At 37.8% G+C, this 17,688-nt stretch overlaps 2 protein-coding genes across 3 annotated transcripts; one reads left to right on the plus strand and one right to left on the minus strand.

The window, feature by feature from the left end:
- Positions 1-1,524: 1,524 nt before the first annotated feature.
- On the minus strand, positions 1,525-17,045 carry LOC139947844 (heme-binding protein 2-like). Of its 2 annotated transcripts, none has more exons than XM_071945647.1 (5): positions 16,732-17,045; positions 11,309-11,485; positions 8,002-8,131; positions 5,812-5,992; positions 1,525-5,038 (listed from the first exon to the last, which is right to left on the minus strand). In XM_071945647.1, the coding sequence occupies exons 2-5, from the start codon at positions 11,474-11,476 to the stop codon at positions 4,855-4,857; spliced, it is 663 nt and encodes a 220-aa protein (XP_071801748.1). In that variant the 5' UTR covers positions 11,477-11,485; positions 16,732-17,045; the 3' UTR covers positions 1,525-4,854. The 2 variants fall into 2 exon arrangements, with proteins under 2 accessions (XP_071801748.1, XP_071801747.1); XM_071945646.1 differs by lacking the exon at positions 16,732-17,045 and adding an exon at positions 12,499-12,637.
- LOC139947843 (heme-binding protein 2-like) lies at positions 12,776-15,402 on the plus strand. Its single transcript, XM_071945645.1, has 5 exons — positions 12,776-12,914; positions 13,480-13,590; positions 14,092-14,245; positions 14,400-14,580; positions 15,055-15,402. The coding sequence occupies exons 1-5, from the start codon at positions 12,849-12,851 to the stop codon at positions 15,344-15,346; spliced, it is 804 nt and encodes a 267-aa protein (XP_071801746.1). The 5' UTR covers positions 12,776-12,848; the 3' UTR covers positions 15,347-15,402.
- Positions 17,046-17,688: the final 643 nt, after the last annotated feature.

Consider the following 17,688-nt stretch of genomic DNA (forward strand, 5'->3'; position numbering starts at 1 on the left):
TTAAGTGTGTATCATTAACTAATTAAAAATGTCAAGTAATATTGCTACAATTAGAATCTCGAAGGCCTCTCTCTCTCCCCCCAAGAATTCCAGGCTGGAATGCCTTGCTGTCGGGGGACTGATGGAACCCGCTTCTATGCATTTTCACGTTCTGCACTCCGTGCTGCTCTCCTGGCCATCCGACGTTTCATCTGCGCTCCCTCGCCACTGCATTTACCACCTTCACACGAGTCTTCACCTCTACCTTTGCCGGCATTTTGTGGAGTAACCCACTGTAAAGCAAAACAGATATCAATCAATCAATTAATCAATCATAAGTCAAACATTTAGCTACTTCTTATAAAGTTCTTCTATAAGTGTCGTGCCTGAGCGGTTAAGAGCACCGATTTCAAACTCTGGTATTTCTGATCAGCAGAGTGTGGGTTCGAGTCCAAGTCGTGACACTTGAGTCCATAAGCAAGACACTAGACCATTGCTTCGTCCTTCGGATGGGACGTAAAGCCGTTGGTCCCGTGTGTTGTGTAACGCACGTAAAAGAGCCCTGTGCCCTTATCGCCAAGGGAGGTGTTTGCCTCGGTGTTCGTGGCTGGATTGGCAGCATATTGTGCCACTTCACCTTTTAAAAGGAGTATATCTAATAGTTCAAAACATAGTCCCACATACCTTTCAGGAAATACTGTATGTTTAAGCGCTTTGAGACGCCCTTCCGTGTATATAGCACTATATAAATATCGTGATCCGCCACTCAGTGACGCTCCTGGTGGTGTACTTACACTTCCTGCAAGGTATACGGGACTACGTTTGATTTATGAGACCTATTCCTTTATGTGAGTGCCACTCACTGGCTTGGTATTTTGTTTGCTATTTTGCTTCTTTGTAACTCTATATATATTCGGTGTGCATTTGTTTATGCCAGTTTAAAGTCCAAGTAGTATAAAACTGAAACTAACTACAGTATAAAACTAATTAGGATGGAAATCTCACCTCTCTTGCTGGCTTGTCTGCAGACACCAATGCACACCCGACGATCATCACCACCAACAGAATCACAGCAGATCTCATTTTGAATATCGGGTTTAGTTGCAATATCAGTCAGAAATATTTCGATCAATATATCGTCCCCTGTCACACTTGTGTCGGGTTTGGAGAAAATGTGATGTGGAAAGCTACAAGAACACCTTTATTTATACATCGTTCAGTTTGGGACCCGCCCTTCGAGAAGGGGAACTCAACCCTATTAAGTTGTTGCTGTGTTTATTTCCTTTTAATATTACTGTCAATCCTTCCTTTATTCCTCTGAAAATGGCCAAGCCATACCAAATGAAATAGGATGGGATCCCCCGTGACATCGTCGTTTTAAAAAATGAACAGTGGCACAATAGAACAAAAACACATTCTATTGTCAAAACACAAAATTCGAGCTAATTAAAAAAATCCCCTCATTAATTACGGTGGTTGATTAACAAAGAATTAATTAACTACCAGAAACCATTTCAAACAATAGACATCACGAGTGTAAAACATTTCAAGGTTTTATTTACCGTCATTTCCGCTGACAATGCTTAATGAAAAACCTTGAATATGTAAAACAATAAGCTGTACGTAAGTAAAAAACCAATCAACTACTTTTAATTATCTTTGGATCAAGCACAAAGAACAAAAGAAACAAGATATAACATAATTTTTTTTAATCTAATAAAGACTTTAATATTTCAATATACAACGCACTTCTTTTGCAATTAATTTTTTCACAAACGAAACATAAACGAAAGGATAGCCAACTTGGTTTTGTGTTACAGTGTATTAGGCTACCACACAGAAAAACAAAACCCAACACAATTTTCTTTCGCCGAAATGTCCTCGACAATAACTTAATAATAAACACTATGATAAATAACAAGGTTAAAGATGCTATGTCAGATTTTTGGCCGATTTGATCGCAAAATTTTGATTTAAAATTCAATATAGGTATTTTGATGGGGGTCGAGAATGTTACAAGCTTTCATTTGAGCCATTGCTCGAAAAAGTCCGCCAATTATTAGTAGCAGTGAAATAAAGTGCTCAAAATTAGTTTTTGTCCGATCCCGACAATAATATCACGCGACCAATTCTTATGTGTTTTATAAGAAACGTTTTAAATTGTTGTTATGGTTCCTGACAATTAAAAGTAAAAGTTGAACTTTTTTTCGTTAGAGCGGGTGGTACTCTTTGAAATACCATTCACTCAAAAAAATCTATTTTTTTTATGTTTGGGGCCAAAATCTGACATAGCATCTTTAAGAAAAAAACAAAGCAATGTGGGTAATGCTAAAAATATTTAAATATACTCGCCAAAAATATAAAAACATATAATATTTGAATAACTTTGTCCTTATACACCTATGTGTGTAAGCACTGTATACTCAGTAGCTTACATTCCTGAGATCTGTGGAAACAAAATCTCAGGCATATTACTTAGGTATCACTGAGTGTATACAGTGCTTACACACACTGGTGTCACCAAATTACATTCTGTATCCCTGGTGCAAAATCGAACATCTATCAAATAATTATGTCAATCTACATACGGCTACACTGTCACAAATAAACTACAGTATAAGCAACGTAACCCACTCTTAAATATATTTCACTGGTTAGTTTCCGCAAGTCTTTTAAAACAAAATAATGGTTATAGCTTCGATGTCAAATATAAAATGTTTATAAAGTACATACAAGTTTACCATGCAGTGAAATATTTCTGTCTGAAATTATTGTTAAGTGGAAACAAAACACATTGCAAATCAAAGCTGCCTTTTTTGACAAAAAATGCTCCTCATTTTCTTTTTAAACTACAAAATTATAAATTTTGATAACATTTTCAAGACTTATAGTTATAAGAAAAACTGAAAGTGGGAAATAAGGCCTAAATTATTTGTCTATTTACCTTTTCAAATGCTATAAATTGTAATAGTAAAAAAAAAACTACACATGGCTTTGTTTACATGTAAAAATGAATGAATTTGAGAGGATATTTTTTCAAAAGTAATTCCAGTCAGGAAACCACAGGAATGTGTCTTTGTTATTTAAAGGCAGTGGAGGACACTAATGGTAATTGTCAAAGACTAGCCTTCACAGTTAGTGTATCTCAACATATGCATAAAATAACAAACCTGTGAAAATATGAGCTCAATCGGTCATCAAAGTTGCGAGATAATAATGAAAGAAGAAAACACACTTGTCACACAAAGTTGTGTGCGTTTAGATGGTTGATTTCGAGACCTCAAGTTCTAAATCGGAGGTCTCGAAATCAAATTCGTGGAAAATTACTTCTTTTTCGAAAACTATGGCACTTCAGAGGGAGCAGTTTCTCACATTGGGGATACTATCAACCTCTTCCCATTACTCGTAATCAAGTAAGGTTTTATGCTAATTATTATTTTGAGTAATTACCAACAGTGTCCACTGCCTTTAAAGGCACTGGACACATATATAAGGGTAATTGTCAAAGACCAGTTTTCTCACTCACTTATGTGTTGTATCACAACACATACATACATAGAGAATAATAAAAGAAAAACACTCTTGTTGCACAACTTTGTGTGCTTTCCAGATGCTTAACAAAATGCTTCAGGCCTAAAGTATTTTTTTATTCGAGTGAGAAATTACTTCTTTCTCAAAAAATTAAGTTACTTCAGAGGGAGCCGTTTCTCACATGTTTCATACTATCAACAGCTCTTCATTGCTTGTTACCAAGTGAGTTTTTTTAAGCTTACTATTACTTTGAGTAATTGGCAATAGTGTTCAGTGTCATTTAAACTGTGAGGTCTCTTGCCTGAAATTATTTGAACCCTTCAACACAACAGCTTTAGTATTTGTAATAAAAATCAAAAGACTTAAATATTTTATTGCTACTTTTTTTTTATAGTAAAGATGACATGTGCATTGCTTAATGTTTATACACTAATAGAAATAGTTTGGGTTTGAACAAAGACAAATTTTCTGGAGTGTGACTTGAACCAATGACCTCCGGATTAACGTACCAGCGCTCTACTAACTGAGCTATCTGTCCCTAACTTGGCGGCAACTAATAGCACTCATACACGAACAAAAGTATATATGACAACTTAACTTTCTAGTTGAGTTCAATGGACAACATTGTGTTGTAACTTAATATAAAAAGACCATTGTCATGCTGCCACCATCTTGGTCATGTACCTCCTTTCCAATAGCAGTAATGGATGCTAATACTCATTGTACAAAAAGGAACCAAACTATTTCTCCTTCCAGCCTCGGTTTGGTTACATTGATTTTGAATGGGAGAAAAATCAAGATGGCTACACCGTGATAAAGGACTATAGAGAAACACAGTCACAAGACCACATGACTTGTCCGGTCACAAGTTTACTGGCTCGACACTTGAAGGAACATTACAAAATTGGTTTTGCTAGCAAAAAAGTTGCTGGCAGTGTAAGCACATTATGTAATCCATCATATACATAAACTGACAAACCTGTAGAAGTTTGAGATCGATCGACCATCTGGGTCACGAGAAAATAGTGAAAAACCGATTACAAATTTTGCATTGCATCGATGCCAAAACGAAAATGAATAAAACGCTCACTGAGCGATGAACTCCAATTGCGAAATTATATTATAATTATTTCTCATCAAATATGAAATTTCAGACAGAAATATTTCATGGGATGATTTCTACTATCATCATCATTAGATCGTGTAAGTTTTATGTAAAGCTGTTATCTTTCTCGTTTTTTGTTTCTTACCAAATCTGTAACGTTCCTTTAAACCATTGGCCTGGGGCCTGTCGTCCAGTGTAAAATTTGAGCCCTGTTCCTCCTAATCCTAATCTGATGGAGTTCACTCCTCAGAATTTGTTGCAAAGAACCAGATTTCATTGTGTCTGTTCCTGTAGACGAATGGACTGTCGTACCCAGCGGTATAGTACATCGTTTCGTTGTACGTCTGGCTGCTATTCAACGCAGCTGCCAGGGCCGCTGCCTCCTTCGGAAAGATAGTTTGGTTGGAAAAACCACTGTATTCTCTACAAAACAAAATACATTGAGAATTTCTTTAAATTAATATTTATAAATTTTTTTCAATAACTCTAAAAAACAAGACAGCTTTCTTGTGTTCAACTTTTGTTGGCAAAAGAAAAGAAAAAAAGGTAATGGCCTCAAATTTCGACCCTAGCAGGGTTTTTTCAAAGCTTTTTCCATTGGCATCTCAAAAACGAAGCAATTGCCTCCATGCCCCCTGGTATTTGCCTTGAAGCCCTTGAATTGCTCGGGTAGAAATTTATAATTTGTTCATAAGGTGCCCTTTACCAAGGAGAAAATTCCTTGGTGCCCTTGCCCTATCATAAAAAAGAAGCACTGATAGGGCCCTGCAGATCTTGATCTTGGATTTTGATAACTCACCCGACATACACTGTATGCGCCTCTAGTTTTGTTAGTTTGATTTCAGGGTTTGTTGGTTTGGGTGTGTCCTTCTGGAACTTAAAAGGGATCATGAAGGTGCCCATTACCAAGGAGAAAATGCCTTGGTGCCCTTGCCATTTCGAAAATGAAGCATACAGGCCTGCAGCTGCCTCCATGCCCCTTGGTCATTGCCTGTGTGCCATTCAGGGTTTGTTGGTTTGGGTGTGTCCTTCTGGAACTTAAAAGGGATCATGAAGGTGCCCATTGCCAAGGAGAAAACGCCTCGGTGCCCTTGCCATTTCAAAAACGAAGCATACAGGCCTGCGATTGCCTCCATGCCCCCTTGGTCATTGCCTTTGTAACATTGAAAAGCTCCAGCTGGATTTCAATTACATACCTGACATACACTGTATGAGCCTCTAGCTTTGTTAGTTTGATATCAGGGTTTGTTGGTTTGGGTGTGTCCTTCTGGAACTTGAAAGGTATCATGAAGGAGAAAGTGAAGTCACTGGCACAGACTGGTCCTGCACCTGGAAGGATGCTGCATGTAACTGGGTCAGTCATAGGTATTTTAGTTCCTGTGTGAAAAAAGGATGAATATTCATTCATAAATACCTAAGACAGTTTATCCATTCTGATTGGTCGAGAGGGCATCACGAGGGGTTGTTTGAACGGATGATATAACACCAGTAAAAAGTGATAAAACATGGGCTTGACACGCGAGTTTGCACGGTCCTGTGCTTATAAGACAAATTCTTCATTCCTATTGGTCAAGAGCAATGGTTGGAACAGTTGTGCCACATCACGCGATACGCGCACAGCAATCTCCTTATAAGGAGGTGTTTACCCGAGGGCCTTACCATTTCATAGCTGGAGGGGTGTTGTGTTGAAAGAAATCATTGAACAATTATAATGTTTGCATTTATTTTACTTTTTGACCAAAAAGTGTTGATGTTTTTTGACCGAAAAGGTATTTATGAATGGGAATCAAAGTGTGTTGAATCAGTTTTCAACTAGTGGTTTAAACCCGCCGAGGCCTGGTTCTTGATAATTAACCTCGACTTCGTCTCGGTAAAATTATCAAGAACCAGGCCTCGGCCGGTTTAAACCACTAATTGAAAACCTATTCACCACACATTGATTCCCTTATTGAAGCACTGTTAATTCACATAGGCTGATGAGGAGAACATTGACTTAAGGGCAAAGCATACCTTTGGTTTTGAAACCGTTTGATTATTTTAATCCCATATAAATAATGTACAAGGCCCCTCTTCTGGTCCCTCACAGGCCCGAGGGGGAAGAGTTGACACTAGTTACCAAATTATGCCAGTCAATATGTGTTCTATAACACAGCTTGGTCTTAGATGTGAAATAAGAACAGACATCTGGAAAAGAAAGGAAGTTTTTAGTTGCTGTTCACCGCATTCAAGTCAAGAGAGGGCGCTGTAACCGGGCACTATTTTCAAAGACTTGTTCCCGCAAACACGCGCGCGCGATCACTAGACTGTATTAGTTCATCCCACGTGACCATGTTTCAGCCAACCAGAATACAGAACAAGCAAGAGGTGTGTAATAATCCCTATTTGGAATACGCGATCTGATAAGGGTAACGCTTCAAGCCCTCACACCCAATTGATGTGGTGCCCCTGATGTGTTATTTCCGTTGTGCCCTTTGCAAAGTTCCAATACAAATTTACTCTGTCCTCATTAAAGTGCCCAATACCAGAAGCAACTTTCCCCGCAGAACCCTCCCAGTTCAAAATTCTAGTTGAACTTAGTTAACTGGGGTCAACTGGTTCAACTGGATAGTGAACAAACTCGTCCATTTTCCATAATAACCAACTGGTTTGGACAAGGTTTAACTGTGTTCAACTAGGTTAAAATTATAAACCAGTTGGTCTCTATCCATTTTCCATATTAAACCAACTGGTTTTAACTGTGTTTAACTAGTTTATCAACTGGTTTCAAGTAGTTCCAGTTAAACCCAGTTTAACTAGGGTCAACTGGAATTTCGACCTGGGCTCTGCCAACACAAATAATTTAAACTGCCTTAAGTCACTGTCTAGCTCGATGGTCTATAAACATAAGACATCTGCACTAGCAATGATGATGGGTTCGAATCCCACCTGAGTGATTTTCATTTTGTGGATTTTATTTCTGAGTACAGTGCTTAATACACATCGTTTAAGTTTAATAATCAAATGATACAATTTCCCTGCTGTTTTATAATAAATTTATTGTTTATGTGTTTATGTGTTTCAGTTATTTCCCTTACCGTTTTCATTCGCTCCCTGGACGTGAGAGAACAACTTAAAGAATGTTTTCTATAACTACTGGGCTAGCATAGTAGTCTAGTGGCAAGAAATCTGCTCTAGCAATACAATGGTCATGGGTTCAAATCCCAGCAGAGTGATTTGTATATGGATTTTTTTCACTTGACTTGGGAAAGTCCGAGCATACACTGTGTAATTCACATTGGTATAAGTTAAAAAAAAAAAACATGGAGGTAGGAATCCATGAAAAAAACAAATGATATAATTTCCCTGCTGAATTGTTTACGCGTAAATGTATTTGTTATTTCCCTTACCGTTTTCATTCGCTCCCTCGATATAAGAGAACAACTTGAAGAATGCTTCTTCTGCAGCGGCGTCATTATCGATTCCTGTGATTCTTGTACTGGCCCATGCAGATGGCTCATAATGACGAATGGAGTACTCCTGCATGGAACAAACAAAATGTTCTAACTTAATAAAAATAATATCGAAGTCTTATATAGCGCACATATCTACCAAACAAGGTACTCAAGGCGTTGAGTATATACAAACTTTCAGAAAGATAGATTATTGCAGTGATGGATTCTGAGACCCAATTATGTAGCACTTATAAGGGTTTAAAAGGTGCTACAGCGCATTAGGCAGCCACAACCAGGAAGACGTTTTTTCGATAAGTGCACTTGGTTCTTTGCGACTTACACAACACATGGGACCAACGGCTTATGTCCCATCCAAAGGACGAAGCAATGGTAAAGTGTCTTGCTTATAGGACACAAGTGTCACAGCTGGGGATTCGAACCCACACTCTGCTGATCAGAAACACCAGAGTTTGAATTCGGTGCTCTCAACCGCTCGGCCACGACACTTCCACAAGTTAAAGGAACACGTTGCCTTGGATCGGTCGAGTTGGTCTTTGAAAAGCGTTTGTTATAATTTGCATATGGATAGAAAGATGCTGTAAAAGTAGAATACAATGATCCACACAAACATGCCTCAAAATTTATGGTTTTCCTTTTACCTCGTCGACTAACACGGTTGGCCATTTATGGGAGTCAAATTTTTGACTCCCATAAATGGCCGACCGTGTTAGTTCGCACAGTAAAAGGAAAACCACGCAATTTCGAGGCAAACCTGTGTGGATCATTGTATTCTACTTTTAAATTATCTCTCCAACCATATGCATTTTATAACAAACGGTTACAAACGCTTTTTTATAGACCAACTCGGCCGATCCAAGGCAATGTGTTCCTTTAAAGACACTGGACACTATTGGTAATTGTCCAAGACCAGTCTTCTCACTTGGTGTATCTCAACACTATGCATAAAATAACAAACCTGTGAAAATTTGAGCTCAATCGGTCGGCGAAGTTGCGAGATAATAATGAAAGAAAAAACACCCTTGTTGCACCATGGTCACACAAAGTTGTGTGCTTTCAGATGCCTGATTTCGAGACCTCAAATTCTAAATCTGAAGTCTCAAAATCAAATTCGTGAAAAATTACTTCTTTCTCAAAAACTAGTCACTTCAGAGGGAGCCGTTTCTCACAATGTTTTATACTTATATCAACCTCTCCCCATTACTCCTTACCAAGTAAGGTTTTATGCTAACAATTATTTTGAGTAAGTACCAATAGTGTCCACTGCCTTTAAGCAGTGCCCTTTATAATATAATGAGAGCCAAGTAATAAATTGTGAATATTATTGGACAAGAACCAATCACACGATGTGGTACAATTAGAAGAAAAACAAAATCAGTGTGAGATTGTAAGTATGCTGGTAGCCTGCTAAACTGATTTACATTTCTGAGCAGGAAACTGTGAAGCAATGTTTCCGTAACAAACCAAAAATTTGATTGCCAACAATGTCTGCTGATTTAGCTTTGCCAATATCATTGTTGGAAAATGGCAAAAGATTAAGGGGTTCCTCTACCATTCCAAAGACAAGATCCGACAATTAATCATCAACAAAAGTTCCTTAAATCACATAAACAAAATGAAAACTGCACAGGGAAACTGACTAAGTCAACCAATTTGAAATACCTATGGGCTTAAAGAAAGAAAATCTTGAATTTGTTCAACTAAACAACGATTACAGTCAGTGTTAAACACAAACACCAATAAAAAAAAAACAACCTTGTCACCAAAGTTGTGTGCTTTCAGATGCTTGAATTAGAGACCCCGAAATCAAATTCTGAGGTCTTGAAATCAAATTCAAATATTAAGTGAAAAAGTACTTCTTTCTCGAAAAACTACAGTTCTTTCTTCATTCTTCAGACCGTTTCTCACAATGTTTTCCATTGATCGTTAACAAATAAAGTTGTTATGCTAACAGTGATTACCAATAGTGTGCAGTGCCTTTAACCATAGAGAAAGAACCAGGATTAACCTTCCACAAAACTTGACATTCCACGAACTTGACCTATATTACGTTACACAAGGCTCTTCGTACCATGACCTGGTGACTGGTTTGAGTTTGCTTACATAGACACATGTGCATATAGAAAGGATTGGATAACCATTTGGACATACGCCAACCAACGCCAACAGGCTGGGTCCAATTTCACAGATCAGGGCCCAATTTCATAGAGCTGCTTAAGCAAAAATTTTTGCTTAAGCAAAAAATTCATTGCTTAGTAAAATCAGATTACCGGCCAAGACTCCACTCAATTGTTATGCTAAGTAAACAACAGCTTAGTAATAGTCATAAGCAATGTATATGGCAGGAAATTTTGGCCAGTAACATGTGTAAAATAAGCGAGCTATTTTCGTGCTTAAGCAATTTTTTTTGCTTATGCAGCTCTATGAAATTGGCCCCTGCTTAAAGGCACGGGACAGTATTGGTAATTACTTTAAATAGTTGTAAGCATAAAAACAAACTTGGTAAAAAGCAATGGAGAGCTGTTGATAGTATAACGAATCATCTTCAAGCTGATGCTCATTGTCCACAAAGCACTTGCTCCCCACTATATTTCTGAACTACTTCAAGTTTACACTCCATCAAGGAATCACCGATCAAGATCCTTGCTTCTTCTCATTTAACCCAAGTCTCAACACTCATGGGGTGACAGGTCTTTTTCTTCAGCTGCACCACGCATCTGGAACTCTCTACTTACTAAATCTTAGATCTTGTCTTTGTACCACAACATTCAAATTTAATCTCTTCTTAAAACTTATCTTATGTCACAGGTTTTCAAGGACTAATTTTGTTGCGTCTGTTTTTCTTTGTTTTGGGTGTTTTACTGGCCTTGAGCACCCAGCAGGGTGGATAGGTGCACATTACAAGTCTTATTATTGTTATAAAACAATGTGAGAAACAGCTCTGTCTCTGAAGTAAACTAGTTTTTGAGAAAGAGGTAATTTCACACTAAAATAATAAAAGAATTCTGGCTAGAATTAGCCTTTTTTTCCTATCTGAAAGCCCACTATTTTATACAAAAAGAGTGTTTTTTCTTTCATTTTTTCTTGAAACTTCAATGACCAATTGAGCCCACACCAAGTGAGACTACTGGTCTTTGACAATTACCAATCGTATTCAGTGTCTTTAACCACGGCATAACCTGTAAAAATCACATTTTGTTGTCTAAACATTTAAAACAAAATTAATGATAAATCGATTGTTTACCTTTGATGTAAAGGTCTCAGTAAACTTTGGGCAATCTAAATCCCTGCAGAAGTCTGGCGAAGTTTGGTTCTCTTTCTTTTGCAAGATTTCCCTCAAATTCAAGTGATAACACGAGCAGAATCCGGAGAAAATAACAAGAAGCACCAACGATCTCTGAATGCTCTCCATTTTGACTACCTGATAAGGAATAAATCTCAATAATTTTAGCCTGATTAATTAATAAAATTTACATATTATTTTTGCTACTTTTAGGGAGTTTTAGTAATGTGTTTACAGCTGAAACTCATTTATATTTTTCCTGTGCACAAAACACAGTTAGTTGAAAACAAGCCTTTATATACATGTATTCATGCATGGTATGTTTGTTAAACAATACATGTTTGTCAAACAATACATGTATGTATTGTTTAACAAACAACATACCATGCATGAACACACAATAATTGTCCTGCAATCTCTTAGATATTGACAATAAAATATAATGTATACTATTGTATGTTTTGGTTTATAATTTCAGTCAGTTCTCACTGGTAAGTGTTCTGGACTGATGATGACTGCAATATTTTACAATTCTTCATCAGTCGTCAATAAAAGCCCCTTCATGAAAATCACAAAACCTTAACTATCTCAAGTCTTTTTCTTTATCGAATGTCAGACACTGGTTACTGAATTTGTGCTAGTTTCTAAACTGCGCTGAAATGTTGAGGGGAAAATCAAATGTGATTTTGCTTTAGAAGAATATTCTGCAATTGAGCCGGAAGGAAATTTAATATGTTCCATTATTAACTCAATTTTATTGAATGCAATTATTCCTTGGTTAGGATGCCTTGGACCCAATTTCATACAGCCTGTAAGCAAAAAAAAATCGCTTAGCATGAAATTTCTTCCTTGGTAAAAACAGGATTACCAACCAAATTTTCCTTTGTTGCATATTGCTTGATATAGGTATTCAGCTGTTGTTTGCTAAATCCTGAAAATCACGTGGACATTTTTCCTATTTTTCTTCCACGCATGATCATTGATGCAAAAACCGTGGCAGGGAGCAAGTGGCATTGCATGCACTGTGGAGTGGGTCTGGTGTGGTAGTAAAGTGACGAAATCAATCCCTGCATCAACCATGAATCGTGCACTCATGCAGCAGTATTTGTGTTTCATCATTAATAGAATATTTGTTTATAAGATCTACGTACCTCTTGATTAGACTGGTGATAGCGTGAGTGTTCCACCAAAGATTAAGTAATCTTTATAATATTAGCAATCCAAATATCATGCAGTCAACAGTGTTTGCTTTTCACTCGCTAATCCAGGGCCTTGTATAGTCGCCAGCTCTAGTGCCATGTGAATGTGTGCAGGAACCAATAATGTCTTGCCAATGTGACGCAGCTATAGTTGGAAGTTCGAAGACCTTTGTTACACAACAGTTTTGTGCAGCGAAGCGTGATGAAAACAAACAGAGCTAAAGGGATCACCAGCCTGTGACTATTTCTGAACATTTCCTTAATAGGCACGAGTATCTGCCACTGCCCGGCGTCATTTTCCTATGCTGGTACCATCGATTTTGTTTCGCTCTTTAAGTCAGCGAGGTCCTTCCGTTTTCTACAAAAAGGTAAGTAAATTAATGTGTGGGCAAGTCAAGCGGCGGTCCAGGTCTATTTATTATAAGAGCCACCAGAGAGCATGAGAGCAGCCACCATCCATTCTGCCAAGTCACACCACTCCTGCCATTTCTACTAGACCTAGGAGGTTTCTTCCTCCATGGACCCAGTTACTGGGGCGCTGTACTCTTTTTTCCGTATGGCGCCACCACTTTTTCAATAATTTGTACAAAAAGGGATATCTCATTGAGGTAAATTAGATACTATTACTAACTTATTTCATATCGAATGAAAAAGTGGTGGCGCCATACGGAAAATTTTCCCTAAAAATGGGTGTTCCCTCAATTTGATGTTGTTTCAGAAGTGAAGTCACAGGCAAGGTGCGTACGAAATAAAAGGGAAGAACAAGTGGCCACAGGACTAAAACCTGTTTCAACAGTTGGATTACATAGGGGGGGGGGCTTTGGGGGGGGATTTATATCAGACACTGGTGATGAGCTCTAAACCAATCGCCCTCAGAATATTTTGTTTAGTGGTGGTAAAAGAAATTTGTATTGTTTTTTTTTTTACTAACAGCTAATACACACATCACACAGAACAATGTTTGCGGCCATCAAAACTCTTTTCACTGAACTTGAAACGCCCAAGTATGAAGTGGAGAAGGATTCAACAGATGACAAGAAGAAAGTAAGAGCTTTAATTTGACAGCATCAATTGGATTCTTTAATTCACAACAACTACATTTATTTCATTATATACTGACTCAGGGTATTGGTACAGATATGTCAATGATTATACTAGATAATTGTTGAACAATAAATTGAAAAAATCAAGAATATAACTTCTGGTTTCACCCGTAAACACTGATGAGCGTTAGCACTGTATAGACAATGTGACCTGTGACATCACATGTTTACAAAAGGGCCACAGAGCATGGACTTCATGCAGGCACGATCTGTACACAGGCTTATTTTAATTATGAGGTATCGAAATCAAATACAAATATTTTTGTGGAAAATTACTTCTTTTTTGAAAACTACGTTACTTCAGAGGGAGCTGTTTCTCACAATGTTTTATACTATCAACAGCTCTCCATTGCTTGTTACTAAGTAACTTTTATGCCAACAATTATTTTGAGTAATTGCCAATAGTGTCCATTGTCTTTAAAATTCCTTTCTTTTGCCATAGGAGTATGAGGTCAGAAGGTATGGAGAGACAACAACATGGGTGACTATATCAAATTCTTCTATCGACGAACCTTCAGAAGTCAACAAACCAACAAAGGAGAGTCGTGGGATGTTCTTCAAGCTTTTTAACTACATTTCAGGGGAAAATGATAAAAGTATGCATTTAAATAAGTAATAACCAATTAGTGTCCAATGCCTTTATTTAAGGTTGATGACAGATTTGTTTTCCTCGTGTTATGTTTTCATGACCGTACTTTTTTCTTCTCTTGACTGACTTCAAATATTAATTTGTCTGCAAATTGCTTCCAGAACAAAAAATTGACATGACTGTACCTGTGCTCAAGAAGATAACACCAGGAGCGGGTCCGTTCTGTGAAACAACCACAGACATGTCATTCTATGTCACCAAGGAATTTCAAGGCAGTCCTCCAACCCCGTCAGCTGAAGATGTTCATGTGACACACCTTCCAGCTCAACGAGTTGTTGTCAGGTAAGCTCAAGCGGCTGTCTTTATTGAAGGAAGAAATTTCTTGACCTTTCATCAAATTCAAGTGAACATGTAAGTCCTGGACCCGATTTCATAAAGCCTGTGTAAGCACAAAAACATGCTGAGCACAGAAAAGTAATGCTTAACAGAAACAGGTTAGTGTCCAAAATTACATAGATTTATAGAGCTTCTTGCATCTTGGTTACGACAATCCAAAACAATTAGAAAGTTAAGACTTGGTTTTTATCGCATCAGTATGGTCATCTTTTGGGAGGCTTTTGAGACGCTGGCGGCAGCAGACATAATGGTCCCTTTTTGCGCCTTTGAACGTGCATGCACAATTGTATATATTGTACGAATAGGTCTGAGAGCACAAACACTACAGGCGAGAGCTGTGAAAAAGGACCATCAAAAAGTCCATTTTTACCTTTTCCTAAGTTAAGGGTTCAAAAATAAGATTTTTTTTTTCGTTTACAGAACTTTTGATGGGTACACATCGGAGGCTAAAGATCTAGAACAGGCTCGGATCCTGGCTGAGCTCACCAAAGACAAGTTCGAGCTGGAACAATCATACTTCTTCACTGCAGGATACAACAGCCCATGGAGGGTGACTGGGCGTAGGAATGAGGTCTGGTTTGTGATTAAAGATGATCAGAAGCCAGATGAGGCTAATGTTAAACCGACAAGCTCTGAGGCTTATGTGGAAACAGCAACAGTTAAAGAAACTAAGGAAAGCTCCGCAGACCCATCAGAAATCACATCTGCTTAATAGGATGCCAAAATAATAAACCATTCTGCATGGAGGGGGGGGGGGGGCAAGTTATGTGGGGGCAAGTTATGTGGGGGTGTTCTATTTTGTGAAAATGCATCTATTTTGAACCCAGTTTTACCAAGCTAGTTCAAGATTTCCTGAAAAAATCATGTGAGAAAGGAATTTTGGGGGATTATGAAAGTGAATTAGGCAGACTCTGTCCACCCTCCTCTTTTATGAAGTTATTTTGCCACTGCTGCCCGACCACTGTGCCACCATGTTAATTTTCTCTGCGAAAATCAGTAGTAGCTTGTAGCGGACTATGTAAAGTGTTAAGCCCGGTTTATATACTTCCTGTGAATGCAAACAGCTAACAAATCTTTGTGATGTTACAATTGGCACGCACCGTTCTTCCAATTATGACGCATGTATATTCGCTTAACACTAAACATTTGCCGGAAGTATGAACTGCTTCTAACACTGGTAAAAATTCCTAATACTGGCAGCGGTGTAGCCATGAGGGGGGGGGGGGGGGGGGCAGCTAAGGGAGCCCCTCCCCCAGGTGCCCTCATAAAAGGGATGGGGCAAACAAAAACATGGCTTCAGCCCCCAATTGAAAAGCAATTACAATCCCTCCCCCACTGTAAAAAAAAATCCAGTTGATTATGTTTATGTACATGTATTCACATGATTATCAGTAATGATGAGAACTTTAATTACAATTTTTACAGGGTATTTTTATAATTTTGTTTCGTGGATGAAGACTTTATTGCTTCTGATGTAATGTTTCGTATATTTATTAGTTATTTATTTACCCTTGGCGATGACAAAGCTATAACATCTCATTTGATTCTCTCCCAATTTGTACTCGCAACAATTAGAAGCGACAAGTTCAGTTCAATTGAAATGTATGTGTACACATAATGTTAACAAAGACAAATTTTATATTGTGAATTAGAACAAAACTGGTTGCGCATAGTTGTGCAACTGTGATAAATGAACTCTTTGTAATGTTCCTTGGGTTAGACCTACATAATATACCGTCATTTTTGGCAAAGCAAATTTATGGTTTGCATTGCACAAAAGATCAATAATTTAACAAAGTCCACTGTGTTTTCTTAGGCTAAAACGACCAACAAATTAAAATTCGGTATCCACCACCTCTGATTTTTGACAATTATCTTCCAATATTGTACCTGTGACGGTATACGTAACTTCGTATCCAGCATTATGGAAGGATTTCTTGTTGCCACAATAAACAATTTAATTATCAATACAATCAATCAGGTCTTTGTGAACTTGTATGTTCTATGTCCAGAGTATAGCCCCGCCACTCGCCTCCAGCTACCCAAGTATTGTAACAATTTTTTTTATAAGGAAAAACAAACGGACTGCCTTTTTACCTTGAAAGACGGACCCTGTCTGCCATGACTCTCTTTGAAGACTGACTGTTAAAATCCATGGAACAAAATACAAATGTCCGACAAGTTGTTGCGGCTCTGAAATTTTATGGCTTGTTCTTTTTACATCATTTACATGTGTCCTTTGAAAAAAGTAACTTTTCTCTTTTGTGCGCCCTTTTTCAAACGAAACTTGTTTTATCACTGGTAGTAGACGTATGTCCCATACTCATTGTGTACTTTCTCCACTGAGTACCATCTATCTTCATTTCCGAGCACTGAGGGCGCTATAAAAAAAACTCGGTTTGGCAGACAACAGTTTACAAGTTCAGCCGTCACACGTTTCAAAAACTGCGCCACAAGGAGTCGGACAATTATTTTTGGGGAAACATAGATTTCTCAAAAAAAGTAGCGTACTTATAAATAATCTGGTATTTCTGAAAAAGAAATGACTTGATTAAAGGGACAACAATAATACCGCTGTGGTCTAAATTAAACAGTGGTATAAAATGCCTATTGGAAACTGTTAGTAAATTGTCAAATACCAGTCTTCTCACTTGGTGTATCTTAACATATGCATAAATTAACGAACCTGTGAAAATTTGAGCTTGATTGGTCATCGGAGTTGCGAGATAACTATGAAATAAAAACAGCCTTGTCACACGAGTTGCTATTAGATGCTTGATTTCGATAACTCAAAATCTAATTCTTGAAAATTACTTCTTTCTCGAGCCGTTTCTCACAATGTTTTATGAGTAATTTTGAGATACTTGGTGTATCTCAACATGCATAAGATAACAAACCTGTGAAAATTTGAGCTCAATTGGTCGTCAAAGTTGCGAGATAATAATGAAAGAAAAAACACCCTTGTCACACGAAGTTGTGTGCTTCGAGACCTCAAATTCTAAATCCGAGGTCTCGAAATCAAATTCCTGGAAATTTACTTCTTTCTCGAAAACT

This window comes from Asterias amurensis, chromosome 15 (genome assembly GCF_032118995.1).
Source record: "Asterias amurensis chromosome 15, ASM3211899v1".
NCBI classification, from domain to species: Eukaryota; Metazoa; Echinodermata; class Asteroidea; order Forcipulatida; family Asteriidae; genus Asterias; species Asterias amurensis.